Source organism: Panthera tigris, chromosome D1 (assembly GCF_018350195.1).
Source record: "Panthera tigris isolate Pti1 chromosome D1, P.tigris_Pti1_mat1.1, whole genome shotgun sequence".
In the NCBI taxonomy this organism is placed as follows: domain Eukaryota; kingdom Metazoa; phylum Chordata; class Mammalia; order Carnivora; family Felidae; genus Panthera; species Panthera tigris.
Window position 1 is genome coordinate 33,341,200 of NC_056669.1, and position 26,867 is coordinate 33,368,066.

Genomic DNA, 26,867 nt, shown 5'->3' on the forward strand with positions numbered 1-26,867 from the left:
GCCACCCAGGTGTCCCTAAAATTTGTTTTTAAATAAAATTGCTAATTCCTCTATGTGACCATTAAAAACATTTTAGAGATAATTCATTCCAAAAGACCAGAAGAATGCTGTGTTTTCTGTCAGGAAGGAGATGGATATTTATTGTACACATAGGTGTCAAGGGGGCAGCAAGTCAACTTAAGATGATGTTTGCCTTTGCAGAGTATAATTTATGACATGTAGGTGGTGAAGGGCAATATAGAGTTCTAAGGAAGTACACTGAAATTAAAGTTTACTGTTAACTACTGGAGAAAAAGAGGTGGGCATATCTATTCTGAATTTTATGGATTTGCTATATCAAATGAGTACATAATTAGAAAAAGAAATTAACTGCTTCGATTTCATGGTAACTTGAAGATGAGTGCTAGGGTTGGGAGGAAATTGAAGCATCTAGATGCATTTGCAGAAACAAGAAGAAAAAGATCTGAAAACAAATAAAATGAAATAATTATTTTAAAGGAAATAATTTTATGATGTCTAGGTAAATGAATCCAGAAAAAAAATTATACTAAAGCAAGCAATCATGGTTGATTCAACTTGCTTTCAAAGTGATTAGCACATGCTAAATTGAATTCTGATTCTCCAAAATTCTTACCTGCTTCATTTGTACGGATCATTCGAGATGGAGTGCTTGGATCTCCAGTCCCAATTGGATTGGTAGCCACCACTCTAAATTCATATTCCACCCAGGGGTTAAGGTCCACTGCCATGGCTGACTCCATGTCACCTGTTATGGTTTCTGGGACTATGGAGAGGAAAGAGATTTCATGGCATTAGGAGGACTCAGAAACAGTTACAAATGGCGATCAAGGATATCACAGGTATAACAGAATCAGTAAACTGATGCATAATTCCTTATTACACAAGGTCATGGTGTCATCTCTGGTCTCATTAGTAAAATGAAAATCAATCTTTAGGAAGTAAGCACTTGTCCATATCAAAGATTGTTGTAGTTAATCAGAATTCTTTCATTTCATGTTTATACATAAATGCTGTAACATAACTTGCCATTATCTACACTAAAAATCATTTTGTCAACCTCTCAGCCTCAAATAAGAGGCTTACTAGTGCTATAATTTAAGCAAATAGTTCTTAAATTTCTAGGGAAATTTCTTGAGCAGTTTGCGTCTCTCAGTTCTGGCAAGCATGCTTAGCCACTTGGCAGTTCAAAGCTGCAAACCCCTCTAATTTAAAAACAGGTTTGTGGAATCTAAGCAGAAGCTCTGCACTCTTCTTGGAATGATTTTTGTGCTAAAGTTTGATTTTATTGAAACACAAAATTGTCAATACAATTATCATGGAGTAAAATACTTTTTACTTAGTATATATGCTATATTTGGGACTGCTTTTCTTGTTCATTCAGCTCTGCTGTCTAGGAAATATTTCGGGAAGAACATTTGTCACAGGTGTGGAAATAGGGAAATAGGAGAACCTTCCTTAGGATATGCAAAGATCCTCTGGATTTATGTCAATACTGGATTTCTGTGTAAGCGTGTTAAGATGGGGGAGGCTCTTGATTTGATGACTGTTCAATTTTACTATGACAATATGGAATTTGGATTTTACATGAAAATATCTTTTGAAATGTGTCAAGAGAATGTTAACAAATAATCAGTTCTGTGAAAGGTGAATGATCAGAGCATTGGCAGTGTGGGCTGCCTGACAAACTTTATATTACTGCAAAGCTGAATTTTTTTGAGGCAGTGAAATGAAGACCTGGAGAAAAGTCTGCCTGACTGCACTGGCAGCTGAGCAACATCCTTGGAGTCTAAGACATAGGGGAAAAAAGGCCACTGCTCAGTTCATAGCTTGGTGAAATGCTGCCTGCCAAATATAACATGGGAAGATTTCTCCAGACACTTAGCCCTCCCTATCTCCTAGCCTACACTGTATCATCAATACTTGCTTTGATCCATCAAAGACTTACCTCACTGTTTCATTTACTTCTGTTTACGTCAGTCACCTCAAGCAACTCTAGACATCTAAGTCATCCCTCATCCTTTTTATTCTAATCCCCATAGAATTCTGCGCATATCCTTTTCTGCCCTAGTTCCCCTCCTTCTCTACTCTGTCAAATCTGTTTAGTGTGACCTCTGGAATTCATAATCCTTTATTAGCAAAATCTCCTGTATATAATTTTCCTTCCTGAACATCCTTCCAACTTTTACTTTAATATAATCCTGAATCCCCAGTAAGGAAACTTTATGCCTCTGAAGGGATGGCTCTCTTAAGATATAGTAGACAAGAGTAACCAGTCCATCTTGGTTGTGTACACCCTCTCCTTTGTCTCCAATGGATTTTTTCCATTAGCATATAAGCATGAAGGTATTTTCCCCACCAAAACCCTGCAAAAACAAAACAAAATTCTCTCAAAACTTCCTCTCCTTCTAGCTTTCATCCAGTTTCTACTTCTTGAGAGCTGTTTGTGCTATTATTTGCTGTCTCTAATTATTTTCCTTTTTACTCACTCTAAACATAAAGATGGGAAGAAGAGATCCTACCTTTAAGCTCTTACCTCCAGCTTTCTCCCATAACCACTCCTGTCAAGATTGCCAATGGTCGTTATTACTAACCCTATTGTCAGGTCTCTGTTCCTCATCTTTCTTGACCTAACATCATTCTTTGACACATTCTTTTTTCTTTGAAATACTTTTTAAAACATAACTTCTGTTTTTTCTGACATGATTAGTCACCATTGCTGATTTCTTTTCATCTTTTAGATTTACCCAGTTCTACTAACTCCTTGGTGATCTTATCTAGTTTTATGGTTTTAAATACCTTCTGTGTGCTATGACGCCAATTATTTTCATCCATGAGCCTCTTCCCTAGACTCCAAACTCATTTGTCCAATGGCCTAATGGACATTTCTATTTGGATAGGGTTCTCAACCTTAAATTCCACCTCCTATTTCTGAAGTATTCCCTATTCAGTGAATGAAAATTGTATTCTTATGGGTGTTGTAGCCAAGATCTCGGAGTTATCCTGGATTCCTTTCTTTTCTCCTTGTCTCACTTTAACCCATAGGCAAATTATAAAATTGCTGATATCAAAATATGATTTCTTCACTTCCTTTTGCAACAAAACTTCTTAAAAGTTTTGTCTATGTTTTCTTTCATTCTTTCTTTTTTTAATGAATTAACATACAATGATATATTAGATTCAGGTGTACAATATAATGATTCAAAAATTCTATGCATTACTCAGTGCTCATCAAGAGAAATGTGCTGTTGATTCCCTTTATCTTTTTACCCTTTCCCCTACCTACTTCCTTTCTGACAACCACCAGTTTGTTCTCAGTATTTAAGAGTCTCTGTTTTTTTTTTGTTGTTGTTTGTTTGTTTGTTTGTTTGTACCTTCTTTCTGTTTGTTTTGTTTCTTAAATTCCACATATAAGTGAAATCATATGGTATTTGTCTTTCTCTGACTGACTTCACTTAGCATTATACTCTCTAGGTCCATCCATATTGTTGCAAATAACAAGATCTCATTCTTTTTATGGCTTTTTAACATTCCATTATATACATGTAGCATATCTTCTTTATCCATTCATCTATCAACAGACGCTTGGGTTGCTTCCAATCTTGACAATTATAAAAAAGTGCTACAATAAATATAAGGGTGGGTATATCTTTTTAAATTACTGTTTCCTTTTTCTTTGGGTAAATACCCAATAGTGGAATGACTCATTCATATGGTAATTCTATTTTTAATTTTTTGAGGAACCTCCATACTGTTTTCCATAGTGGCTGCACCAATTTGCATTCCTATCAACAGTGCCCAAAGCTTCATTTTCTCTACATTGTTGCCAACATTTATTATTTTTTATCTTGTTGATACTAGCCATTTTGACTAGTATATATCTCACTGTGGTTTTAATTTGTATTTCCCTGATGATTAGTGATATTGAGCATCTTTGCATGTGTCTTTTGGCCATCTGTATGCCTTCTTTGCAAAAATGTATATTCAGGCCCTCTGTTCATTTTTAAATCAGATTATTATTATTTTTTTTTTTTGGTGTTGCATTTATATATATTGGATATTTACTCCTTATCAGATATATTATTTGCAAATATATTCCCCCATTCAGTAAGTTGCCTTTTTGTTTTATTAATGTTTAATTCACTGTGTAGAAGCTTTTTATTTTGGTGTAATCCTAATAGTTTAATTTTGCTATTATTTCCCTTTCCATAGGAGACATATCTAGAAAAATGTTGCTATGGCTGATATAAAAGGAATTACTGCCTATGCTTTCTTTTAGGAATTTAATGGTTTCAGGTCTTACACTTAGGTCTTTAAACTACTTTGAGTTTATTCTTGTGTATGGTGTAAGAATGTGGTCCAGTTTTAATTCTGTTGCATGTAGCTGTCCAGTTTTCCCAACACCATTTACTGAAGAGGGTATCTTTTCCCTATTGTATATTCTTGTCTCCTTTGTTGTAGATTAATTGACTATATATGCATGGGTTTATTTTGGGGGTCCTTATACTGTTCTATTGATCTATGTGTCTACTTCTGTGCTAGTACCATACTGTTTTGATTAATACAGCTTTGTAGTATATCTTGAAATCTGGGAATGTGATACCTCCAGCTTTGTTCTTTCTTTTTCTTTTTTTTTTTTTTTTTTATATTGCTTTGGTTATTCAGGGTCTTTTATTGTTCCATACAAATTTTAGTATTTCTGTGAAAAAATGCTATTGGCATTTTAATAGGGATTACTTGAAGTCTGTAGATTGCTTTGGATACAATGGACATTTAAACAATATTGGTTCTTCCAATCTATCAACATGGAATATCTTTTCATTTGTTTGTGTCATCTTTAATTTCTTTCATCAGTGTTATAGTTTTCAAAGTACCAGTCTTCACTTCCTTGGATAACTTTAGACTAGGTATTTCATTATTTTTGGTGCGACTATAAGTGGAATTGTTATTTTTAAATTTTTCTTTCCTCTACTTCATTACTATTATATAGAAATGCAACAGATTTCTGTATATTAATTTTGTATCCTCTGACTATACTGAATTAATTTATCAGTTCTAGTAGTTTTTTGTGGAGTCTTTAGGGTAGTATCTATATAGTATCATGTCATCTGCAAATAGTGGGCTTTACTTCTTTCCTACCAATTTGGTGGCCTTTTATTAATTTTTCTTGTCTGATTTCTGTGGCTAGGAATTCCAGTGCTATTTTAAATAAAAGTAGTGAAAGAGAACATCCTTGTCTTTGGTTCTGATCTTAGAGGAAAGGCTCTCAATTTTCACCATTGAGCTATGGGGTTTTCATGCATGGCCTTTATTATGTTGTCAGATATGTCCCTTCAATACTTACCTTGTTAAGTTTTTTTTATCATGAATGGATGTAGTTCTTTGTCAAATGCTTTTTCTGCACCTATTGAGATGATCATAGGATTTTTATCCTTTGTCTTGTTAATGTGGTATATCACACTGCTTGATTTGCAAATACTGAAACACGGTGCATCCCACTTATTGTGGCAAATGACCTCCTATTTTGAACCCATTTTTGTGAGACTTTAGTCTTTATTATTTTACTAAAATTACTATTGTCAAGGTAACCAATGACCTCCACATTGCTAAGATCAATGATAAATTCTCAATCTTCATCACACTTCACGTGTCAGTAGCATTTGACGCAGTTGATTACTTCCTTTTCCTTAGTGAATTTTATTCTTTTGTCTTCCAGGATATCACATTGTCTTGGTTTTCCTTTTAACTAAATGGTTAGTTTTCTTTTGTATCCTTAGTCTTTTTCCTCTTTTCTACAACTTCTTACTATTGAAATGCTCCAGGGCTCAATTTTCCTACTTTTTTCTTCTTTATTTTGTGTTCATATACTTTACATGACATGCAATCTTATGGTTATAAATGAAATTTATATGCCAATAACTTTCCAGTTTATATCTTTATTCTAAACCTCTCTCTTAAAGTGAATCCTCATATATCCAATTGCCTATGCTTAGGGGCTCTATATCCACACATACAGGGGCCCTATAAACCACAGTGAATCCCTATATTCACTGGGGGTTAAGGCTTCAACATATAAACTTTGGAGGAGTCACAATTCAATCCACATCAGGCAGGTTTCAATTTTAAATAAAATGATCAGGATAAGTCTCATTGAGAAGACACAGTTGAGTGAAGTTTTAAAGGAAATGTGGATTTAGTTATGCCGGTATCTAGGGGAGAAGCATGTCAGGTAAAAGGCACAACTAGTGTAAAGGTATTAGAAGCATTATATGTAAGAACATTAGAATATTGGTGAGTCAGGAGCAAAGTGAGCTCTGGGGAAAATGGTAAAGATGAATGGAGAATGATAGAAGACGATAGGACCAAGTCAAATAGGAGTTGGGTTTTCATTCTGAAAGAAATGGAGAGACACTGGAAGACTGATATTCTAAGTCTTATCTTTTAATACATTAGTTCAGACTATGTTGAGAATAGGAAGGGGGCACCTGGGTGGCTCAGTTGGTTAAGTGTCTGACTTCGGCTTAGGTCATGATCTCATGGTTCAATGGTTCGTGGGTTTGAGCCCCACATCGGGCTCTGTGCTGACAGCTCAGAGGCTTGAGCCTGTTTTGGATTCTGTGTCCCCCCCTCTCTCTGCCCTTCTCCTGCTCACACTTTGTCTCTGTCTCTCAAAAATAAATAAACATTGAAAAAAATTTAAAGAGCCTTTAAAAAAATAGGAAGTAATTATACTTAAATGAGGTAACAAGGATGGGGCTCTTATCTGGTAGAATTAGTGTCCTTATAAGAAGAGATTCCAGAGCACTCACTTCTTTTTTTCTCTTCCATGTGAGGACACAGTGAGAAGGCTGCAGCTGCAAGCCAGGAGGAGAGTTCTCACCAAGAATTAAATCAAATTGGCCGGCACCTAGATCTTAGAATTCCCAGGCTTTAGAAATGTGAGAAGAAAAGGTTCTGTTATTTAAACCACCAAGTTTATGGTCTTTTGTTATGGTAGCCTCAGCAGACAAATACACTGCCTATACCATAATACTTCTGATCCTCCTTACAATATTTCTTTAATTTTTTTGTTCACTAACTTCTTTGTGTTGTTTCTTTTTTATTTTTTATTTAAATTTTAGTTAGTTAACATATAGTGCAATATTGGTTTCAGGAGTTGAATTCAGTGATTTATCACTTACATGCAACAACCAGTGTCATCACAAGTGCCCTCCTTAGTACCCATCACCTCTCTAGTCCATCCCCCACCCACCTCCCTCCATCAACCATCAATTTCTTCTCTATCAAGAGTCTCTTGTGCTTTGTTTCCTTCTCTTCTTTTCATCACCACTTCCCATATATTCATCAGTTTTGTTTCTTAAATTCCACATATAAGTAAAATCATCTGGTATTTGTTTTTCTCTGACTTATTTTGCTTAGCATAATACACTTTAGCTCTATCCACATTGTTGTAAATGGCAAGATTTCATTCTTTTTGTTGGCTGAATAATCATCCATTGTATATATACCATATCTTCTTTATTCATTTATCAGTCAATGGATATTTGGGCCCTTGCCATAGTTTGGTTATTGTTGATAATGCTGCCATAAACATTGGGGGTGAATGTACCCCTTCATATATGTATTTTTGTATCCTTTGGGTAAATACCTAATAGTGCAGTTGCTGGATCCTTGGGTGGTTCTAATTTTAGTGTTTTGAGGAACCTCCATACTATTCTCCATAGTGGTTGCACCAGTTAGTATTCCCACCAGCAGCGCAAGAGAGTTCCCCTTTCTCCACATCCTCACCAACAACTGTTGTTTCTTATGTTGTTCATGTAAGCCATTCTGACAGGTGTCAGGTGGTACTTCATCATGCATTTCATTTGTATTTCCCTGATGATGAGTGATGTTGAGCATCTTTCCATGTGTCTTTTAGCTATATGGATGTCTTCTTTGGAAAATGGTCTATTCATGTCTTCTGCCCCTTTCTTAACTGGGTTGTTTTTGGGTGATGAGATTGACAAGTTCTTTATAGATTTTGAATACTAAACCTTTATCAGATATGTTGTTTACAAATATCTTCTCCCATTCTGTAGGTTGACTTTTAGTTTTATTGATGGTTTCCTTGGCTGCACAGAACCTTTTTATCTTGATAAAGTGCCAATAGTTCATGTTAGCTTTTGTTTCCCTTGCCTTTGGTGATGTGACTGGTGAAGTTGCTGTGGCCTAGGTCAAAGAGGTTTCTGCCTGTGTTCTTCTCTTGGATTTTGATGGTTTCCTGTCTCACATTTAGGTCTTCAATCACTTTGTATTTTTGTGTGTGGTGTAAGAAGGTGGTCCAGTTTCATTCTTATGCATGTCGCTGTCCAGTGTTCCCAACATCATTTATTGAAGGGACTGTCTTTTGTCCATTGGATATTCTTTCCTGCCTTGTTGAAGATCATTTCACCATACAGTTGTGGGTCCATTTCTGGGTTTTCTATTCCGTTCCATGGTTCCATGTGTCTGCTTTTCTGCCAATACCATACTGTCTTGATGACTATAGATTTGTACTTGTTTATTATGTTCCCTCTTTATTGTTTGTCCTCACCCATGAGAACACAATATCCACAAGGATAGAGCCTAGAATACTACCTGGAAGGTGTTTGACAAATTGAATGAATGAAAGAGGAGTTCAAATTGTCAAGTGTGATAAAATACATTTAATTTCAGTTTTAATCTTGATGTAATTATTTCAGGCTTTACATTAAAAAAGAAAACGAATATAAACTATAAAAATCCTTCTTCCCAAAGGTACATATATTTATATTTTCTTAGAAATAACTATAGGTTTTATTTTTTTTCAATATATGAAATTTATTGTCAAAATGGTTTCCATACAACACCCAGTGCTCATCCCAAAAGGTGCCCTCCTCAATACCCATCACCCACCCACCCCTCCCTCACACACCCCATCAACCCTCAGTTTGTTCTCAGTTTTTAAGAGTCTCTTATGCTTTGGCTCTCTCCCACTCTAACCTCTTTTTTTTTCTTCCCCTCCCCCATGGATTTCTGTTAAGTTTCTCAGGATGCACATAAGAGTGAAACCATATGGTATCTGTCTTTCTCTGTATGGCTTATTTCACTTAGCATCACACTCTCCAGTACCATCCACGTTGCTACAAAGGGCCATATTTCATTCTTTCTCATTACCCTGTAGTACTCCATTGTGTATATAAACCACAATTTCTTTATCCATTCCAGTTGATGGACATTTAGGCTCTTTCCATAATTTGGCTATAGTTGAGAGTGCTGCTATAAACATTGGGGTACAAGTGCCCCTATGCATCAGTACTCCTGTATCCCTTGGGTAAATTCCTAGCAGTGCTACTGCTGGGGAATAGGGTAGGTCTATTTTTAATTTTCTGAGGAACCTCCACACTGCTTTCCAGAGTGGCTGCACCAATTTGCATTCCCACCAACAGTGCAAGAGGGTTCCCGTTTCTCCACATCCTCTCCAGCATCTATAGTCTCCTGATTTGTTCATTTTGGCCACTCTGACTGGCATGAGGTGATATCTGAGTGTGGTTTTGATTTGTATTTCCCTGATGAGGAGCGACGTTGAGCATCTTTTCATGTGCCTGTTGGCCATCCGGATGTCTTCTTTAGAGAAGTGTCTATTCATGTTTTCTGCCCATTTCTTCACTGGGTTATTTGTTTTTCGGGTGTGGAGTTTGGTGAGCTCTGTATAGATTTTGGATACTATCCCTTTGTCTGATATGTCGTTTGCAAATATCTTTTCCCATTCCGTTGGTTGCCTTTTAGTTTTGTTGGTTGTTTCCTTTGCTGTGCAGAAGCTTTTTATCTTCATAAGGTCCCAGTAATTCACTTTTACTTTTAATTCCCTTGCCTTTGGGGATGTGTCGAGTAAGAGATTGCTACGACTGAGGTCAGAGAGGTCTTTTCCTGGATTCTCCTCTAGGGTTTTGATGGTTTCCTGTCTCACATTCAGGTCCTTTATCCATTTTGAGTTTATTTTTGTGAATGGTGTGAGAAAGTGGTCTAGTTTCAACCTTCTGCATGTTCCTGTCCAGTTCTCCCAGCGCCATTTGTTAAAGAGACTGTCTTTTTCCATTGGATGTTCTTTCCTGCTTTGTCAAAGATGAGTTGGCCATATGTTTGTGGGTCTAGTTCTGGGGTTTCTATTCTATTCCATTGGTCTATGTGTCTGTTTTTGTGCCAATACCATGCTGTCTTGATGATTACAGCTTTGTAGTAGAGGCTAAAGTCTGGGATTGTGATGCCTCCTGCTTTGGTCTTCTTCTTCAAAATTACTTTGGCTATTCGGGGCCTTTTGTGTTTCCATATGAATTTTAGGATTGCTTGTTCTAGTTTCGAGAAGAATGCTGGTGCAATTTTGATTGGGATTGCATTGAATGTGTAGATAGCTTTGGGTAGTATTGACATTTTGACAATATTTATTCTTCCATTCCATGAGCACAGAATGTCTTTCCATTTCTTTCTATCTTCTTCAATTACCTTCATAAGCTTTCTATAGTTTTCAGCATACAGATCTTTTACATCTTTGGTTAGATTTATTCCTAGGTATTTTATGCTTGGTGAAATTGTGAATGGGATTGGTTTCTTTATTTGTCTTTCTGTTGCTTCATTGTTAGTGTATAAGAATGCAACTGATTTCTGTACATTGATTTTGTATCCTGCAACTTTGCTGAATTCATGTATCAGTTCTAGCAGACTTTTGGTGGAGTCTGTCGGATTTTCCATGTATAGTACCATGTCATCTGCAAAAAGCAAAAGCTTGACTTCATCTTTGCCAATTTTGATGCCTTTGATTTCTTTTTGTTGTCTGATTGTTGATGCTAGCACTTCCAACACTATGTTAAACAACAGCGGTGAGAGTGGGCATCCCTGTTGTGTTCCTGATCTCAGGGAAAAAGCTCTCAGTTTTTCCCCATTGAGGATGATATTAGCTGTGGGCTTTTCATAAATTGCTTTTATGATCTTTAAGTATGTTCCTTCTATCCTGACTTTCTCAAGGGTTTTTATTAAGAAAGGGTGCTGAATTTTATCAAAGGCCTTTTCTGCATCGATTGACAGGATCATATGGTTCTTTTCTTTTATTAATGTAATGTATCATGTTGATTGATTTGCGAATGTTGAACCAGCCCTGCATCTCAGGAATGAATCCCACTTGATCATGGTGAATAATTCTTTTTATATGCCGTTGAATTCGATTTGCTAGTATCTTATTGAGAAATTTTGCATCCATATTCATCAGGGATATTGGCCTGTAGTTCTCTTTTTTTACTGGGTCTCTGTCTGGTTTGGGAATCAAAGTAATACTGGCTTCATAGATTGAGTCTGGAAGTTTTCCTTCCCTTTCTATTTTTTGGATTAGCTTGAGAAGGATAGGTATTATCTCTGCCAAACATCTGGTAGAACTCCCCTGGGAAGTCATGTAGTCCTGGATTCTTATTTGTTGAGAGATTTTTGATAACTGATTCAATTTCTTCGCTGGTTATGGGTCTGTTCAAGCTTTCTATTTCCTCCTGATTGAGTTTTGGAAGAGTGTGGGTGTTTAGGAATTTGTCCATTTCTTCCAGGTTGTCCAATTTGTTGGCATATAATTTTTCATAGTATTCCCTGATAATTGTTTGTATCTCTGAGGGATTGGTTGTCATAAATCCATTTTCATTCATGATTTTATCTATTTGGGTCATCTCCCTTTTCTTTTTGAGAAGCCTGGCTAGAGGTTTGTCAATTTTGTTTATTTTTTCAAAAAACCAACTCTTGGTTTCGTTGATCTGCTCTACAGTTTTTTTAGATTCTATACTGTTTATTTCTGCTCTGATCTTTATTATTTCTCTTCTTCTGCTGGGTTTAGGCTGCCTTTGCTGTTCTGCTTCTATTTCCTTTAGGTGTGCTGTTAGATTTTGTATTTGGGATTTTTCTTGTTTCTTGAGATAGGCCTGGATTGCAATGTATTTTCCTCTCAGGACTGCCTTCGCTGCATCCCAAAGCGTCTGGATTGTTGTATTTTCATTTTCGTTTGTTTCCATATATTTTTTAATTTCTTCTCTAATTGCCTGGTTGACCCACTCATTCGTTAGTAGGGTGTTCTTTAACCTCCATGCTTTTGGAGGTTTTCCAGACTTTTTCCTGTGGTTGATTTCAAACTTCATAGCATTGTGGTCTGAAAGTATGCATGATATAATTTCAATTCTTGTATACTTATGAAGGGCTGTTTTGTGACCCAGTATATGATCTATGTTGGAGAATGTTCCATGTGCACTCGAGAAGAAAGTATATTCTGTTGCTTTGGGATGCAGAGTTCTAAATATATCTGTCAAGTCCATCTGATCCAATGTATCCCTCAGCGCCCTTGTTTCTTTATTGACCGTGTGTCTAGATGATCTGTCCATTTCTGTAAGTGGAGTGTTAAAGTCCCCTGCAATTACCACATTCTTATCAATAAGGTTGCTTATGTTTGTGAGTAATTGTTTTATATATTTGGGGGCTCCCGTATTTGGCGCATAGACATTTTTAACTGTTAGCTCTTCCTGATAGATAGACCCTGTAATGAGTATATAATGCCCTTCTTCATCTCTGGTTACATCCTTTAATTTAAAGTCTAGTTTGTCTGATATAAGTATGGCTACTTCAGCTTTCTTTTGGCTTCCAGTAGCATGATAAATAGTTCTCCATCCCCTCACTCTCAATCTGAAGGTGTCCTCAGGTCTAAAATGAGTCTCTTGTACACAGCAAATAGATGGGTCTTGTTTTTTTATCCATTCTGATACCCTATGTCTTTTTGTTGGCACATTTAGTCCATTTACATTCAGTATTATAGAAAGATACGGGTTTAGAGTCATTGTGATGTCTGTATGTTTTATGCTTGTAGTGATGTCTCTGGTACTTTTTCTCACAGGATTCCCCTTAGGATCTCTTGTAGGGCTGGTTTAGTGGTGACGAATTCCTTCAGTTTTTGTTTGTTTGGGAAGACCTTTATCTCTCCTTCTGTTCTAAATGACAGACTTGCTGGATAAAGGATTCTCAGCTGCATATTTTTTCTGTTCATCACATTGAAGATCTCCTGCCATGCCTTTCTGGCCTGCCAAGTTTCAAAAGAGAGATCAGTCAGGAGTCTTATAGGTCTCCCTTTATATGTTAGGGCATGTTTTTCCTTTGCTGCTTTCAGAATTTTCTCTTTATCCTTGTATTTTGCCAGTTTCACTATGATATGTCGTGGAGAAGATCGATTCAAGTTACATCTGAAAGGAATTCTCTGTGCCTCTTGGATTTCAATGCCTTTTTCCTTCCCCCGTTCAAGGAAGTTATCAGCTATTATTTCTTCAAGTACCCCTTCAGCACCTTTCCCTCTCTCTTCGTCCTCTGGGATAGTAATTATGCGTATATTGTTTCTTTTTAGTGTATCACTTAGTTTTCTAATTTTCCCCTCATACTCCTGGATTTTTTAATCTCTCTTTTTCTCAGCTTCCTCTTTTTCCATAACTTTATCTTCTAGTTCACCTATTCTCTCCTCCCACTCTTCAATCCGAGCCGTGGTCGTTTCCATTTTATTTTGCAGCTCGTTTATAGCATTTTTCAGCTCCTCGTGACTGTTCCTTAGTCCCTTGATCTCTGTAGCAAGAGATTCTCTGCTGTCCTCTATACTGTTTTCAAGCCCAGCGATTAATTTTATGACTATTATTCTAAATTCACTTTCTGTTATATAATTTAAATCCTTTTTGATCAGTTCATTAGCTGTTGTTATTTCCTGGAGATTCTTCTGAGGGGAATTCTTCCGTTTGGTCATTTTGGATAGTCCCTGGAGTGGTGAGGACCTGCAGGGCACTTCCCCTGTGCTGTGGTGTATAACTGGAGTTGGTGGGCGGGGCCGCAGTCAGCCCTGATATCTGCCCCCAGCCCACCGCTGGGGCCACAGTCAGACTGGTGTGTGCCTTCTCTTCCCCTCTTCTAGGGGGATTCACTGTGGGGTGGAGTGGCCCATCTGGGCTACTTGCACACTGCCAGGCTTGTGGTGCTGGGGATCTGGCATATTAGCTGGGGTGGGTAGGCAAGGTGCACGGGGACAGGAGGGGCAGGCTTAGCTTGCTTCTCCTTAGGTGATCCACTTCAGGAGGGGCCCTATGGCAGCTGGAGGGAGTCAGAGCTGCTGCTGGAGGGGTGGCTCCCCAGAAGCACAGCATTGGGTGTTTGTGCGGAGCAAGCAAGTTCCCTGGCATGAACCGGTTCCCTTTGGGATTTTGGCTGGGGGATGGGCGAGGGAGATGGTGCTGGCGAGCGCCTTTGTTCCCTGCCAAACTGAGCTCTGTCCTCCCGGGGCTCAGCAACTCTCCCTCCCTTTGTCCTCCAGCCTTACCGCTTTCTGAGCAGGTTAACTTATGACCTCCCAGATGCTAACTTCCGCTTGCTGTCGGAACACACTCCGTCTGGCCCGTCTGCTTTTGCAGGCCAGAGTCAGGGGCTCTGCTTGGCCGGCGGGCCGCCCCTCCATCCCGGCTCCCTCCTGCCAGTCCATGGAGTGTGTACCGCCTCGCTGCCCTTCCTACCCTCTTTCGTGGGCCTCTCTTCTGCGCTTGGCTCTGGAGACTCTGTTCTGCTAATCCTCTGGTGGTTTTCTGGGTTATTTAGGCAGGTGTAGTTGGAATCTAAGTGATCAGCAGGACGCGCAGTGAGCCCAGTGTCCTCCTATGCTGCCGTCTTCTAACTATAGGTTTTAAAGTCTCTCCCTCACCCTATATTCTAAATCTAATCCCTCTTTAAAAATTAAATAAAAATATTTATAAATTCTAATTTTTTGCTACTTGTAAGTAGTATATACTGAAGATATTAATTTTTTTGATGAAATAACATTTTATGAAATAAATTAAAAACAAACTTTTATAAAATTAGGATTTTTTTTCAAGTGCAATATTGTGGAGATAAAAGATAGTGGTGAATGTATGCTAAAATAAATATTTTTAAAACCTTGAAGGTACTTGTTATAAAGATTTTTTTTTCTGGAAGTATGGGAACAAGATATTTTCAAAGAGAATATCTGCTTCAGTGAGAATATAGTGATTAAAAATGATTAAAAAGTGACTAAAAATAGTGAAGAACCCCATATTGATTCAGGGAGAGAAGCTTGTTAAAATGACTTTGTTTGTAAAAGAATTGCATCCTAGAATTTAATTACATAATTTAATAAGGTAAATAAGTCTGTCTTGTTGACAAATTTACTCAACCAATCAATCAGTGGAAAATATATGCAGAAAGAATAGTTAAGAAACATGTGTGAATTAAGTAAACAATGACCAATACATTCTATGATTATAGGTGATTTTGTTATTCCTAAGAGGACACAATAAAATAGTAAACTGGGTAATACTATTCAATAACATAAAGAAAAAATCAGGTTTCCACATCAAAAACCATTTATTTTAACAGAAAAGGGGTCTGCAAGTGAAATTGTCTATTTCCTATGGCTATTTTCATACTTCCTTCAAAATGAATGAATTGGTCACATTCACAGTCACATTTGAGTCTGATTGTTGAACAGGCAATATTAATAAGTAAATTTTAAGTATCATTAGTTAGAATGTCCATATGCATGCAACTCATCACTTGTCAAAAATAAGTAATTCACTATTTTGTGTATAAAGAATCTTAGGTAATTTTTAAATTCTCACTTATTAACTGCATTAACTTTATCAGAGAATTTCAAATGCCAGCTCCATTTCTTCTTTCTAATAGATATTTCTGCATTAGAGTTTATCTGTACTGAAGTTGATTTAGATGAAAAGCAACTATCAAAACAAAAGGTCCACTGGCCTTTTGGGTCCACTGGGAACTAATGTGGTTCCAAAGGGACTTCTTTCCTTATTATAGGCATGAAAAAAAGTTGTGTTCAGATTTATCTGGGGACTAAAACCATTTAAAATTGTACTTTAGAGCAGGTAAAAGTTGAATAATCCTCCTGGGCATGCTTGCCTTGAGGATGGCATGGAGAAATGGAGAAATGAGTGACCTCATTAGATAAGGAGTCATCTTGCTAGAATCTTATTACTTATCTATTACTCTAAATACTCTAGAAAATAATCTATTAGACTCTATTACTTAGAGTCTTATCAAGAGCAAATAAAATTGATCATTTATAGAAATATATATCTGAGAGATATGTATTTCCTTATAATTATTGTACAAACATAAATTTCTTAATGAGTACTTGCTGAACTGAATTTTAAAAGAACTCTCAACTTAAAAATGTTCCAGTGCTCAAGTTAAATTAGAAATATTACAATGCAACTTTATAGGAGAGACTTTTCAAACAAGTAACACCCCAAAATAACATTTAGTCCAAATGCCTAAGTCCTACACACACATGCACATGCAACACACACACACACACACACACACACACACACACACATACACACAATCTCTCTTTTATTTTCCCTTTGCCAAAAAATTCTACATTTTATATATGTATCTATATACACACATACATACACTTTTATTCTTTCTATCTATCAAACAACAAAAATAAAAGCAGGTGAATCAAGATGTGAGAAATCAAGATACGAGTGACTAGGAAACTGGTTGTAATAGGAGGAAGATTAGATGTCCTGGATTGCCATGTCATGTGTTAAGGTAAGAAGGACAAAAACATGGGCATGGAATGAACAAGAAAACATTTGTATGTATTGCAATGTGCTCATAAGGAAAATGTCCCACGAAGTATGGGCAGTGTGGCAAGAGTGGGCATGTAGCATAGCTACAGGCAGGAAAATGCTCATGGTGAGTGCACAACACCATATCTAAGGTGAATCCATTTCCTGGCTGCAAAGCAAAGTTTGTGCTGTCACACAAATGAAAACATAAAGCACTGTGGCAGAGGTTATAAGTTTTCTTGAATAAACCTGTTCATGTGGCTTGACTTTGTGATTTTTCCAGAATTATCTGTTGAACCTAGAGATTCCCCAAATTTTTGTTTATTTATTTATTTATTTATTTAGAGACATAGCGTGAGCTGGGGAGCAGCAGAGAGAGAGAAAGAGAGAGAGAGAGAGAGAGAGAGAGAGGGAGAATCCCAAGCAGACTCATTGTCAGCACAGAGCCCAATGCGGGGCTCAAACTCACAAAACCATGAGAACGTGACTTGAGCTGAACCGAGAGATGCTTAACTGACTGATCCACCCAGGAACCCCAAGTCCCACAGTTTCTTGAATCTATAGAGCTATCACAGGGTTGACATGGAGCCAGAAATGAAGCTAATACCCATCATTATATATGTTACAAATTAATATGTATATACGTATAGTACATTATAATGATAAATTCTATAAGTTAATGTAGGAAACTAATATTTAAAAAAAGCTAATAGTATTTTGCATACAGATGAGTATACTTCCTCTTTCCCAAATTGTAAATTTTTATACAAAAATAAATTTCTGTTTAAACTTAATTTATTTAAGCAGCAAAATGGACCACTCTACTTCTGTAACATTCTGGTTAACTGAGTTTCATGTTTACTGCACTCAGAAATTTTACTTTTATATTTTACTTCTAAACAGAGTAAATTTTATATTTATATATAAAATAAAACAAAATCACAAATCCTTACTCAGGATGGGCAACTACTTCTGAAGATTGTATTTTATATATATTATATACTTTTAAATACTAATATGCTATATAAGTTTCTAATAACTATCAAGTGATTGTAATTTCACATATGCCTGCAGACTGCCACATTTGGAGAGATAGGAGTGTGGCTACAACATTAAAAGCAAACTATCAGGGAAGAAAATGACTAAAAATAGGGCAATTATTACACAAGCATGTTTAAAGTAAAGATTAAAATGCCACATTATTTTAAATAATGTAATTTTATATTAGATTTTCCTTTTGGAAACGAAACACATATAAAATAAAAGGAAATAAAACAGGTGTGTGACTATAAAGAGGTAGCACAAGGAACTAGAATAATGGAAAAATTCTATATGTGATTGTCTTGGTGGTGTGAGTCTATAAAATAATATCTCATAAAATTTTATGGGACTGCACACCAAAAATTTGTATATAAAAACTGGTGAAATATGAATAGTCTGTAGCTCAGTTAATAACATTGTACCAATGTTAATTTTCTGATTTGAGAATTGTACCATTGTTATGTAAAATGTTATAACTAGGGAGAGCTGAGGAATGGGTCCATAGGAAATCTTTGTACTATTTCTACAATATCCATTTGAATCTAAAGTTATTTCAATAAACAAACAAATATAAATGATATGGTTTCTTCTTGGGAATTGGAAAAGAAAGCAAGTTAGCTTTATAAAAGGAGGCAAACAATGGTTAGTATTGTAATAAATAACAGTTGCCAGAATCCAAAATGATCCTACTGAGATTGCTAGCTTATGACATAAGAAGCTACTCAGGTTGCCTCTGATGTTGTCTTAGAGATTCTTACTTGTTTTTACTGTTTGCCAGCCCAGCGAAAATGGGCTGCGAGCCTGCAGGTTGTAGGAGGAGATTGGACTGTGGTTATCAGATGCAGGACTCCAGGAGAGTGTGGCTGTGCTTTCCGTGATGTCTTCAACAATCACTATCCCTGGTGGGCCTGGGGGACCTATAGACAAAAGGGAATGGATACATTTAAGTACAAGCCATGAAGAGGAGCTGTTGGAAAATGTATTTCCAATAAAGATCCAATCAAACTATCTAACCATCCTGATGAAATACATATTTAGTAATGAAAATTGACAGTAAAGAGAAAAGAGATGCAGTTTCCATGATTTCTACGGTAACTGAATTATAGATTTGACTTTTCCCCCTAACATTTTGTGCTTGGAAGAAACTACCCATTAGCATTATATTGTACAGGAAAAGAAACAAAAAGAGAAACACACACAAGAATATGAATGTCAATATCAACTATGACTGTTGAAATATATCACAGTTTACAGAGGCAACAATAGAGTGAAAGGCAATCAGAAACCTTTGTTCTGAAAGGTATCAGAAACAAAAATGATCCCATTAATACTAAAACTCTATAGGTGTATTGGTCTAATTTTACATTCTGGAAACCTGCAGTGTACACATACTGTGATGTAACTCTCAGGTAGCTTAAACTTTAACAAGGGAGATATAAAAACCTCTGAAATAATGATAGTTTAGGCCAGAGAAGGGTATACCCTAGAAGTTAGGCATGGAAAATTTTTGTGAGGGGTTAAAAAGGAAGGTGTGATCTGGTGGTGGTGGTGGTGATGATGATGATGATGATGATGATTTTGAGCGAGGGTGGGAAAGTGGTGAATTAGAGAAGATTATTTTCCTTATCATCATGAAAAATTGGCGTAGAATAGTGATAATCTATGTGCACATAGACTCTACCTTCAAGAAACAACTGTGATATTATAGAAGAAATATACCTTTGTACTATCACTTCTAAAATAGTGTTATCTAATAACATTTAAAGATCTGCAGAGTGTTTATAAACACTCTATTTTATTGGTTTATTTTAGTGGCTGAAAAGCATGCTACGTTTTTTATTAATATTTTTCTATTCCCTCATATGGACAATTCAGGCTGTAAGGATATTTTATTTTCAATGAAAAAAAAAATAAAAACCTCTCTTAAGTATTTTAAGTTATTTTCTGAATTAGTCCTACAGTACCATTCTGGCTTCACTTGATTCCCTAGTCCACCTTGATGTCATTGTCATTCACACCAGACATCTTTGATGACAAACCAAATTTATAAATTCTTAAATCTGAATGGGATCTCTTAACTACTTTCTTTGGCTCTGTTCCTGGATTTCTAGTCTAACTTTGCTGAATCAGATTTGGTGATTACAACATCTGATCAGGAGGGCCTGACCTAGTCTGTAAGGAGCTAAGAAATAGTGGAGGGATGGAGAAATGGAGGCAGTTAATAAAGACCTCTGGGTAGAGAATTTTGAGGAAGGAACAAGGAGATGGAAAAAGAATTTTAAAAGCCTCATGAAGCAAATGACATTTTCAGGAAACAAGAAGTGAAAATTTTTATCAATTGATTCCATTCAGATTTAGGAATTTATAAATTTGGTTTTGTTCATCATCGAAGATGCCAATGGTGTGAATAGCCATGGTGTCAAGGTTGGCTAGGGAGTCAAGTAAAGCCAGAAAGGTGCTGATAGACTAGAATAAAAGAAAGGAATCAAGGAAATCACATTATTATGATGGAAAGATATAAGAATTGGAATTTGTTAAGAGAATATTCCAGTAGGATACTTTTACTTTTGAATGAGAATTTGTGTTTATCTGAAGGGGAGTGGGGAATATGGTTATTAAGGCTGACAAGGTCAGCCTTATGTAAGAAGGGCTTATGGAAGAATATGTTTGATGTGTCATCCGTATGACTGTGCAAAGCATTAAAACAGTGGCTAAAGATGAGATGAGGTAAATAAATGAGGTCCAGGTGCTGAAGAAGATGTGTAACAAGTTGTTAGTCTGGTGACACGAATATAGAAGAGCAACTATAATGATGATAACATAATAATGATAAGAATATTAACAGTAATAATATTACTAATAGCTACCATATCCACATGTCACTGTATTAAGGCCCTGTACTAAGTATTTTTCAAACATTAACTTGTTCATTTATTTCTATGTCACTGTGAGATTAGCATTATTCTTATTTCATAGAGGTTATAATGAAATCTCAGACATTGGTTAGTCAATAAATAAATAAGTTTCTTAGTCAATAAATCTTATTATATGTTACGTGTTATGGTAGGCAGTGTGTATCAGAAGATCCATTCTTATGAGGAGAAGTTTTTTCTCAAGTCATTTTGTTAGTGAATGGCACAGCTAAGATATGAATTTGGATCTGATTTTAATGCCTTATTTGTTCAAATAAGCAAGGAGTACACAGATCCTTTCTCCTTTCACTGTTAATATAGAAAGTAGTTTTAACTGAAGGAAGGGAAGACAAGAAAAAGTGTATGTTAAGGAAAAGCATATTTAAATTATGTGGTAGATATATACATGGAATTTGAAGAAAGCATTTAGGACTTTGTGGCAGTCTGTGTATAAGACGGACACCATCACTTCTTTTTCCTGTACATGCAGGCCATTCCCTCTTTGAAAGGTGGAGCCTATTCTTTCACCTTCCTCAATCTGGGCTGGCTTGTCAGTATCTGACCCAAAAGACAATGGTAGAAGTAACACTACATGAGTTTTGAGGAGGCCTTTATGAGTATTAATGCTCTAGAAAATGTTTAAGTTAGTTTTCTTAAAGAAAGGTATATTTCTTTTAACAATAGGTAATATTTATTCTAAATAATTTTAAAAAATTCAGCTAGAACAAAAAGGAATTTACAACATAATTAATAAATACCCAAGTATTTTTCTCTATGTGTGGCTATTTTCCCAATATAGGCCTTAGCAAAATAATCAGTGAAAGTGAATAAGATTCGTGTATTCAGGACACTCACTGTGTGCAATTATTTATAATACAAACCATTGTAAAGAAGTAATTGTCCAATAATCATGTAATATTTAAATCATTAAATTTTATGATAAAATATTAGGTAGCCATTAAACTGCCTAATATTTAAGATTATTTACTGATGTGGGAAATGTTCACATTATAATAAGTGAAAAAAATAGAATACAAAATTATATGTAAATCTAAGTGTATAGTTACTTCCCAAATACATAATGAAAAGACTGGAAAGAAATGCATTAAAGTATGTATGGTGTTTATTGCTTGGGAATGAGGATGTAGATGATTTAAATTTTATTCTTTACTTGTTTGGATTTTCTGATTCTGCACAACAAGCAGAGACATAGAGCACAAGTTGGGGAGGGGCAGAGAGAGAAGGAGACACAGAATCCGAAGCAGGCTCCAAGCTGTCAGCATAGAGCCTGACGTGGGGCTTGAACTCACAAACTGTGAGATCGTGACCTGAGCCGAAGTCAGACGCTTAACTGACTGAGCCACCCAGGCACCCCAAAGTCATTACTTTAAAGAAAGCTTCCAATGTTGTATGTATGTTCTATTGTAAGTATATATTATTTAACCAAACATTTATCTGACATTGTGCATAAAGCATTGTGCTGAGTGGTGAGAGATGAGTGGGGCAAATGCCTTATAGGAGGACAAGATAGGGTTTCAGCTCTAGATACGTTAAAATTCGGTGGCAGAGACAGATCTTTTACAAAAAACAAATGCCAGATAATGATAATGTTATGTTCAAGTGTCTGGGGAGTATATTTTACATCTCATTACAGCAGATCTTAAGTTGGCTATAATTATTTTTCTATAATTTCCACTGGACTAAATATTCAACATAGTACTTGGCATTTATTAGGCCCCCAATAAATATTTTTACAACGAGAGATGAAAGATGGAAAAAGAAGGTAAGAAAGGACAGAGGAGTTGTGTTCTGAATTTGGAATATTGTGTAATAATTAATAAGTAAAAGAATGTTTTAAAATTAAGTCATTATCATATAAGACAAAGATTCAATATAATATAGTAACTTCTTTTTTTGTTAAATTAAAATATACTTAGCAGTTTTTTTTTCAGTTGAATAAAATGGTAATAAAAATGAGAGAATAGCTCCATGAAAGCAAATAAGCATTTTTGAATAATTCAATAAATTACTAAAGCCTATTAAAGCCTGTGGACAGATAATTTTTATAAATCCATATAAATTTAAATATTTTTATAAATATATTACTGTAAAAATATTCTGAAAAATTAGTGATGTGATTTACCTTTTATGACAGGTTAAATATAATTTTCAACCATAATACAAATGAAAATAAGATTTATGGTTATTATATTAGTACTGGCTTATTAATGATCCATCTACAGAAAAATATACATTTTTAGACATTATATACTGAATGCTGGCTGTAATCAGCTTCCTGTCTATATTGAGGAGTGAATTACATTAAAATTATATTAATACAATCAATACCTTTGTTTTTAAGGCCTGTTAATAATAGTGATATTTTTGCTCTTTTTTGACATTTTTGTTAGAGAGTAAATTTTCTCTTCAAAGGCTTTTACTGCTAATCTGCATTATACATCTTTGAAAATAGATTAATAAGAAATAAATATCTCACAGATGACAAATGTGTGATAGCAACTAGTGTCTGAATGTTATACAAATGCTTCTCATTTAACAGAAGTCAATATTAACTTTTTACTTAGCTGTAATAATTCAGTATATGATTGGCAGGAATCTGGAAATTCCCCCTCATCCCCCAACAATGCCATTATATAGGGTCACTAAAATAAATATTTTATTTGAAAATAGATAATTTAGAAAAATGGACAGAGTCTCTTCATTTTTTCTTAGTGAGGACTGCTGAGCAAATGACAAAACACAAAGTCCCCTGGCAGAAGCCATGTTCTCATGAATTTAATTTATCCTCAATCAAAGTCTCCCTAGGACTGTTGTTAGGTTGCTATCAGATCAACTCATTTTGTTGGCCTAATATTCAGTTAGACAATTTTCTTCTCTTGAGAAGACAGTGACTTTTAAAGCCGAAAAACAAATAAAACATATCTCTTTGTAACCTCTAAAGCTGTTATCGTTATGCTGGGAACAAGGATCTAAGACTTCATGTGGTAGTTAAGTAATAGTATACAGCCTTGGAATTTTTAAATTAACTTCAGTGATCTCATTCAACTCTTATTTTTCAGATGAGGAAGGAGTACTTGAAACAGGAAAACTCCTCAAGAAAAAAAAAAAAGGACACAAAGAGTCTTCCTGCTTTGGGGAAAAAGGTAGGAACATGGTTCAGCTTTACTTTCAACAACCAGAGGACTGGTATTTCCTGTTCAAAGTAAATTATAACAAAATAATGTGGTAATAAGTAGGAAATGACTTCTTGTGAAGTCATTACCCATTCTCCTTGCAGACAACAACTGGTGGATCCAGGCTGAGTTCTTGTCATGTGATTGTCCAACCTCTTTTGAGGAAAAATTCTTAAAAAAATATCCCCTAACTGCCACTGACTCCCCATGTCAATCATTTTTTTCTGACCCTTTCTTACATAGATAGCATTACTTTCTCTGCCTGAATCTGACACCTACTGATTCAACAAATACCCTATTGTTACATGCTATATTTTACATTTTATGCAGACTCACATTGTTTTTACTTTATTTGATTTGGGGGACTTTCATGTCATTTTTTTTTCACATAGAGTTTTTAAGTGAAAAATTAAACTTGCCGGGATTTAAAACATTAAACAGATCTTTGGCTTATATTGTTTAAAACTATAATAAAAAATTGATAGCAAATATGCCATGGTATACTAAATCAGTTCTATTTCTAATCCCATAAATATTGCTTGGGGACAAACACCTTTTCTAAACACATGCAGGACTATGCCGCAGCAAAAGACAGTCATTCATGGCAACAAAGTCCTGAACATGATTTTTTAACTGAGTGAAGAGGAGATTCAGCTATTGTCTGAAAGATTAGATTAATGCAGAGAAATAAGCTCAATAACTCAAGACACAAAGAATATTTTAATGTTTATCATGTAGTTTAATTACATGAAATGAACCAACCAGCACAAAGGACCATTTTGCATAGACCCAACTTAAAAGCCCATATATAAGTAACAGCAAAACATTTCATTAAAAATAGTAGTTTAATCCTCTCAAAATGGATTTAGAGGGATCATACTTTAATATAACAAAGCCATATATGAAAGCCTACACCTAACACCATATTCAATGGTAAAAAACTGTGAGCTTTAAGTTATGCTATAGCTCTAAATCAGGAATAAGACAAGATGTCCACTTTCACCACTTGTCCTATGCACAGCAATCAGAAAACAAAAAGAAATAAGAGGCATCCATATCAGTGATAAAGAGGTTAAATTGTCACTATTTGTAGATGACATAATACTATTCATGGAAAACACTGAAGACTCTACCAAAAAACTAAAAGAAGTAATAAATGAATTGTATTAATAACTAGTAAAGTTGCAAGATAAATAATTATACCCAGATATTGGTTGAATTTCTATACATTAATAATGAAGTAGCAGAAAGAGAAATTAAGAAAACAATTCCATTCACATTGCACCCAAAAGAATACCTAGGAATAAAGTTAATCAAGGAGATGAATAACATACACTCTGAAAACTGTAAAACATTGATGACAGAAAGTGAGGACAACAAAAGCAAATGAAGATACACCATGCTCATGAATTGAAAGAATATTGTTAAAATTTCTATAGTATTCAAAGCAATCTACATATTCAATGTAATCTCTATCAAAATACCAATAACATTTTTTCACAGAACTAGAACAAATAATACTAAAATTTGTATAAAATAGTAAAAGACCCCAAATAGCAAAAGCAATCATGAGAAAGAAGAACACAGCTGGAGATATCACATTCTTAGATTTTGACTTACTACAAAGCTGTAATAATCAAAACAGTATGGTATTGGCACAAAAACAGATACATTGTTCAGTGGAACAGAATAGGGAGTCCAGAAACAAACTCATGCTTATGTGGTCAATTAATATATGACAAAAGAGGTAAGAATATGCAATGAAAACAAAAGACAGTTTTTTCAATAAATGACATTTGGAAAACTAGACAGCTATATGCAAAGTAATGAAACTGGTGCTTCCTTTGGCAGCATATATATTAAAACTTGAATGATACATAGAAGATTAGTATGGTCCCTGTGAAAGTCATTCATACAAATTTGTGTTTTATTTAAAAAAAAAAGAATGAAACTGCACAATTTTCTTACACTGTATACAAAAATAAACTCAAAATGAATTAAAGGCCTCAGAGTAAGACCTGAAACCATAAAACTCCCAGAAGAGAACATAGAAAGTAATTTCTTTGACATAAACTATAAAAACATGTTTCTAGCAATGTATCCTAAGGCAAAGAAAATGAAAGCAGACACCAAAATGAAAAACTTTTACACAATAAAGGAAATCATCAACAAAACGAAAAGTCAACCTAATGACTGGGAGAAGATATTCACTAATGATATATTCAGTTATGAGTTAATATCCAAAATATATAAAGAACTTACACTGTTCAACACCAAAAAAATAATAATCTAACTAAAAATGGGCAGAGAGACTTATAGACATTTTTCCAAAGAAGACATACAAATGGCCAACATACTCATGGAAAGATGCCCAACATCACTAATCATCAGGGAAATGCAAATAAAAGTGCAAATCACCTTACACCTATAAGAATGGCTAATATCGAAAAGATAAGAAACAAGTGTTGGTGAGGATGTGGTGAAAAAGGAACCCTTGTGCACTGTTGGTGGAAATGCAAATTGGTGCAGCCACTGTGGAAAAAAATTATGGAGGTTCCTCAAAAAATTAAAAATAGAAATACCATATGAATCAGTAATTCTACTACTGAGTATTTACCCAAAGAAAATGATAACACTAATTCAAAATGGTATATGTACCCTTATGTTTATTGCAGCATTATTTATAACAGCCAAGATATGGTAGCGACCTAAGTGTTAATAGACGAATGGATAAAGAATATGTGATACACACACGCACACACACACACACACACACACAGAAGAATGAGAGGAATATTACTTACTCATAAAAAAGGATGAGATGAAGATCTTACCATTTGCTACAGTATGGATGGGCATAGAGGGTATTGCACTAAGTGAAATAAAGCAGACAAGGGAAGTCAAATAACATGATTTCACTTATATGTGGAATACAAAATCCAAAACAAATAAAAAATAAAAATAGACCTATAGATACAAAGAACTGATAGTTTCTAGAAAAGAGGATGTGGGGGAATAGGCAAAATGGGTGAAAGGATGTAGGAGAT

At 35.3% G+C, this 26,867-nt stretch overlaps 1 protein-coding gene and 1 pseudogene across 1 annotated transcript in view; one reads left to right on the forward strand and one right to left on the reverse strand.

Moving 5' to 3' along the window:
* The window catches only part of CNTN5 (contactin 5), a 534,453-nt gene that overhangs the window by 81,877 nt on the left and 425,709 nt on the right, over positions 1-26,867 (reverse strand). The window contains exons 15-16 of the mRNA XM_042959596.1: positions 18,473-18,631; positions 635-784 (exon numbers count right to left, since the gene is read on the reverse strand). Of these exons, the coding sequence (XP_042815530.1) occupies positions 635-784; positions 18,473-18,631 (309 nt within the window). The remainder of the gene's footprint in view (positions 1-634; positions 785-18,472; positions 18,632-26,867) is intronic.
* Positions 25,656-25,753, forward strand: LOC122231583 (annotated as a pseudogene).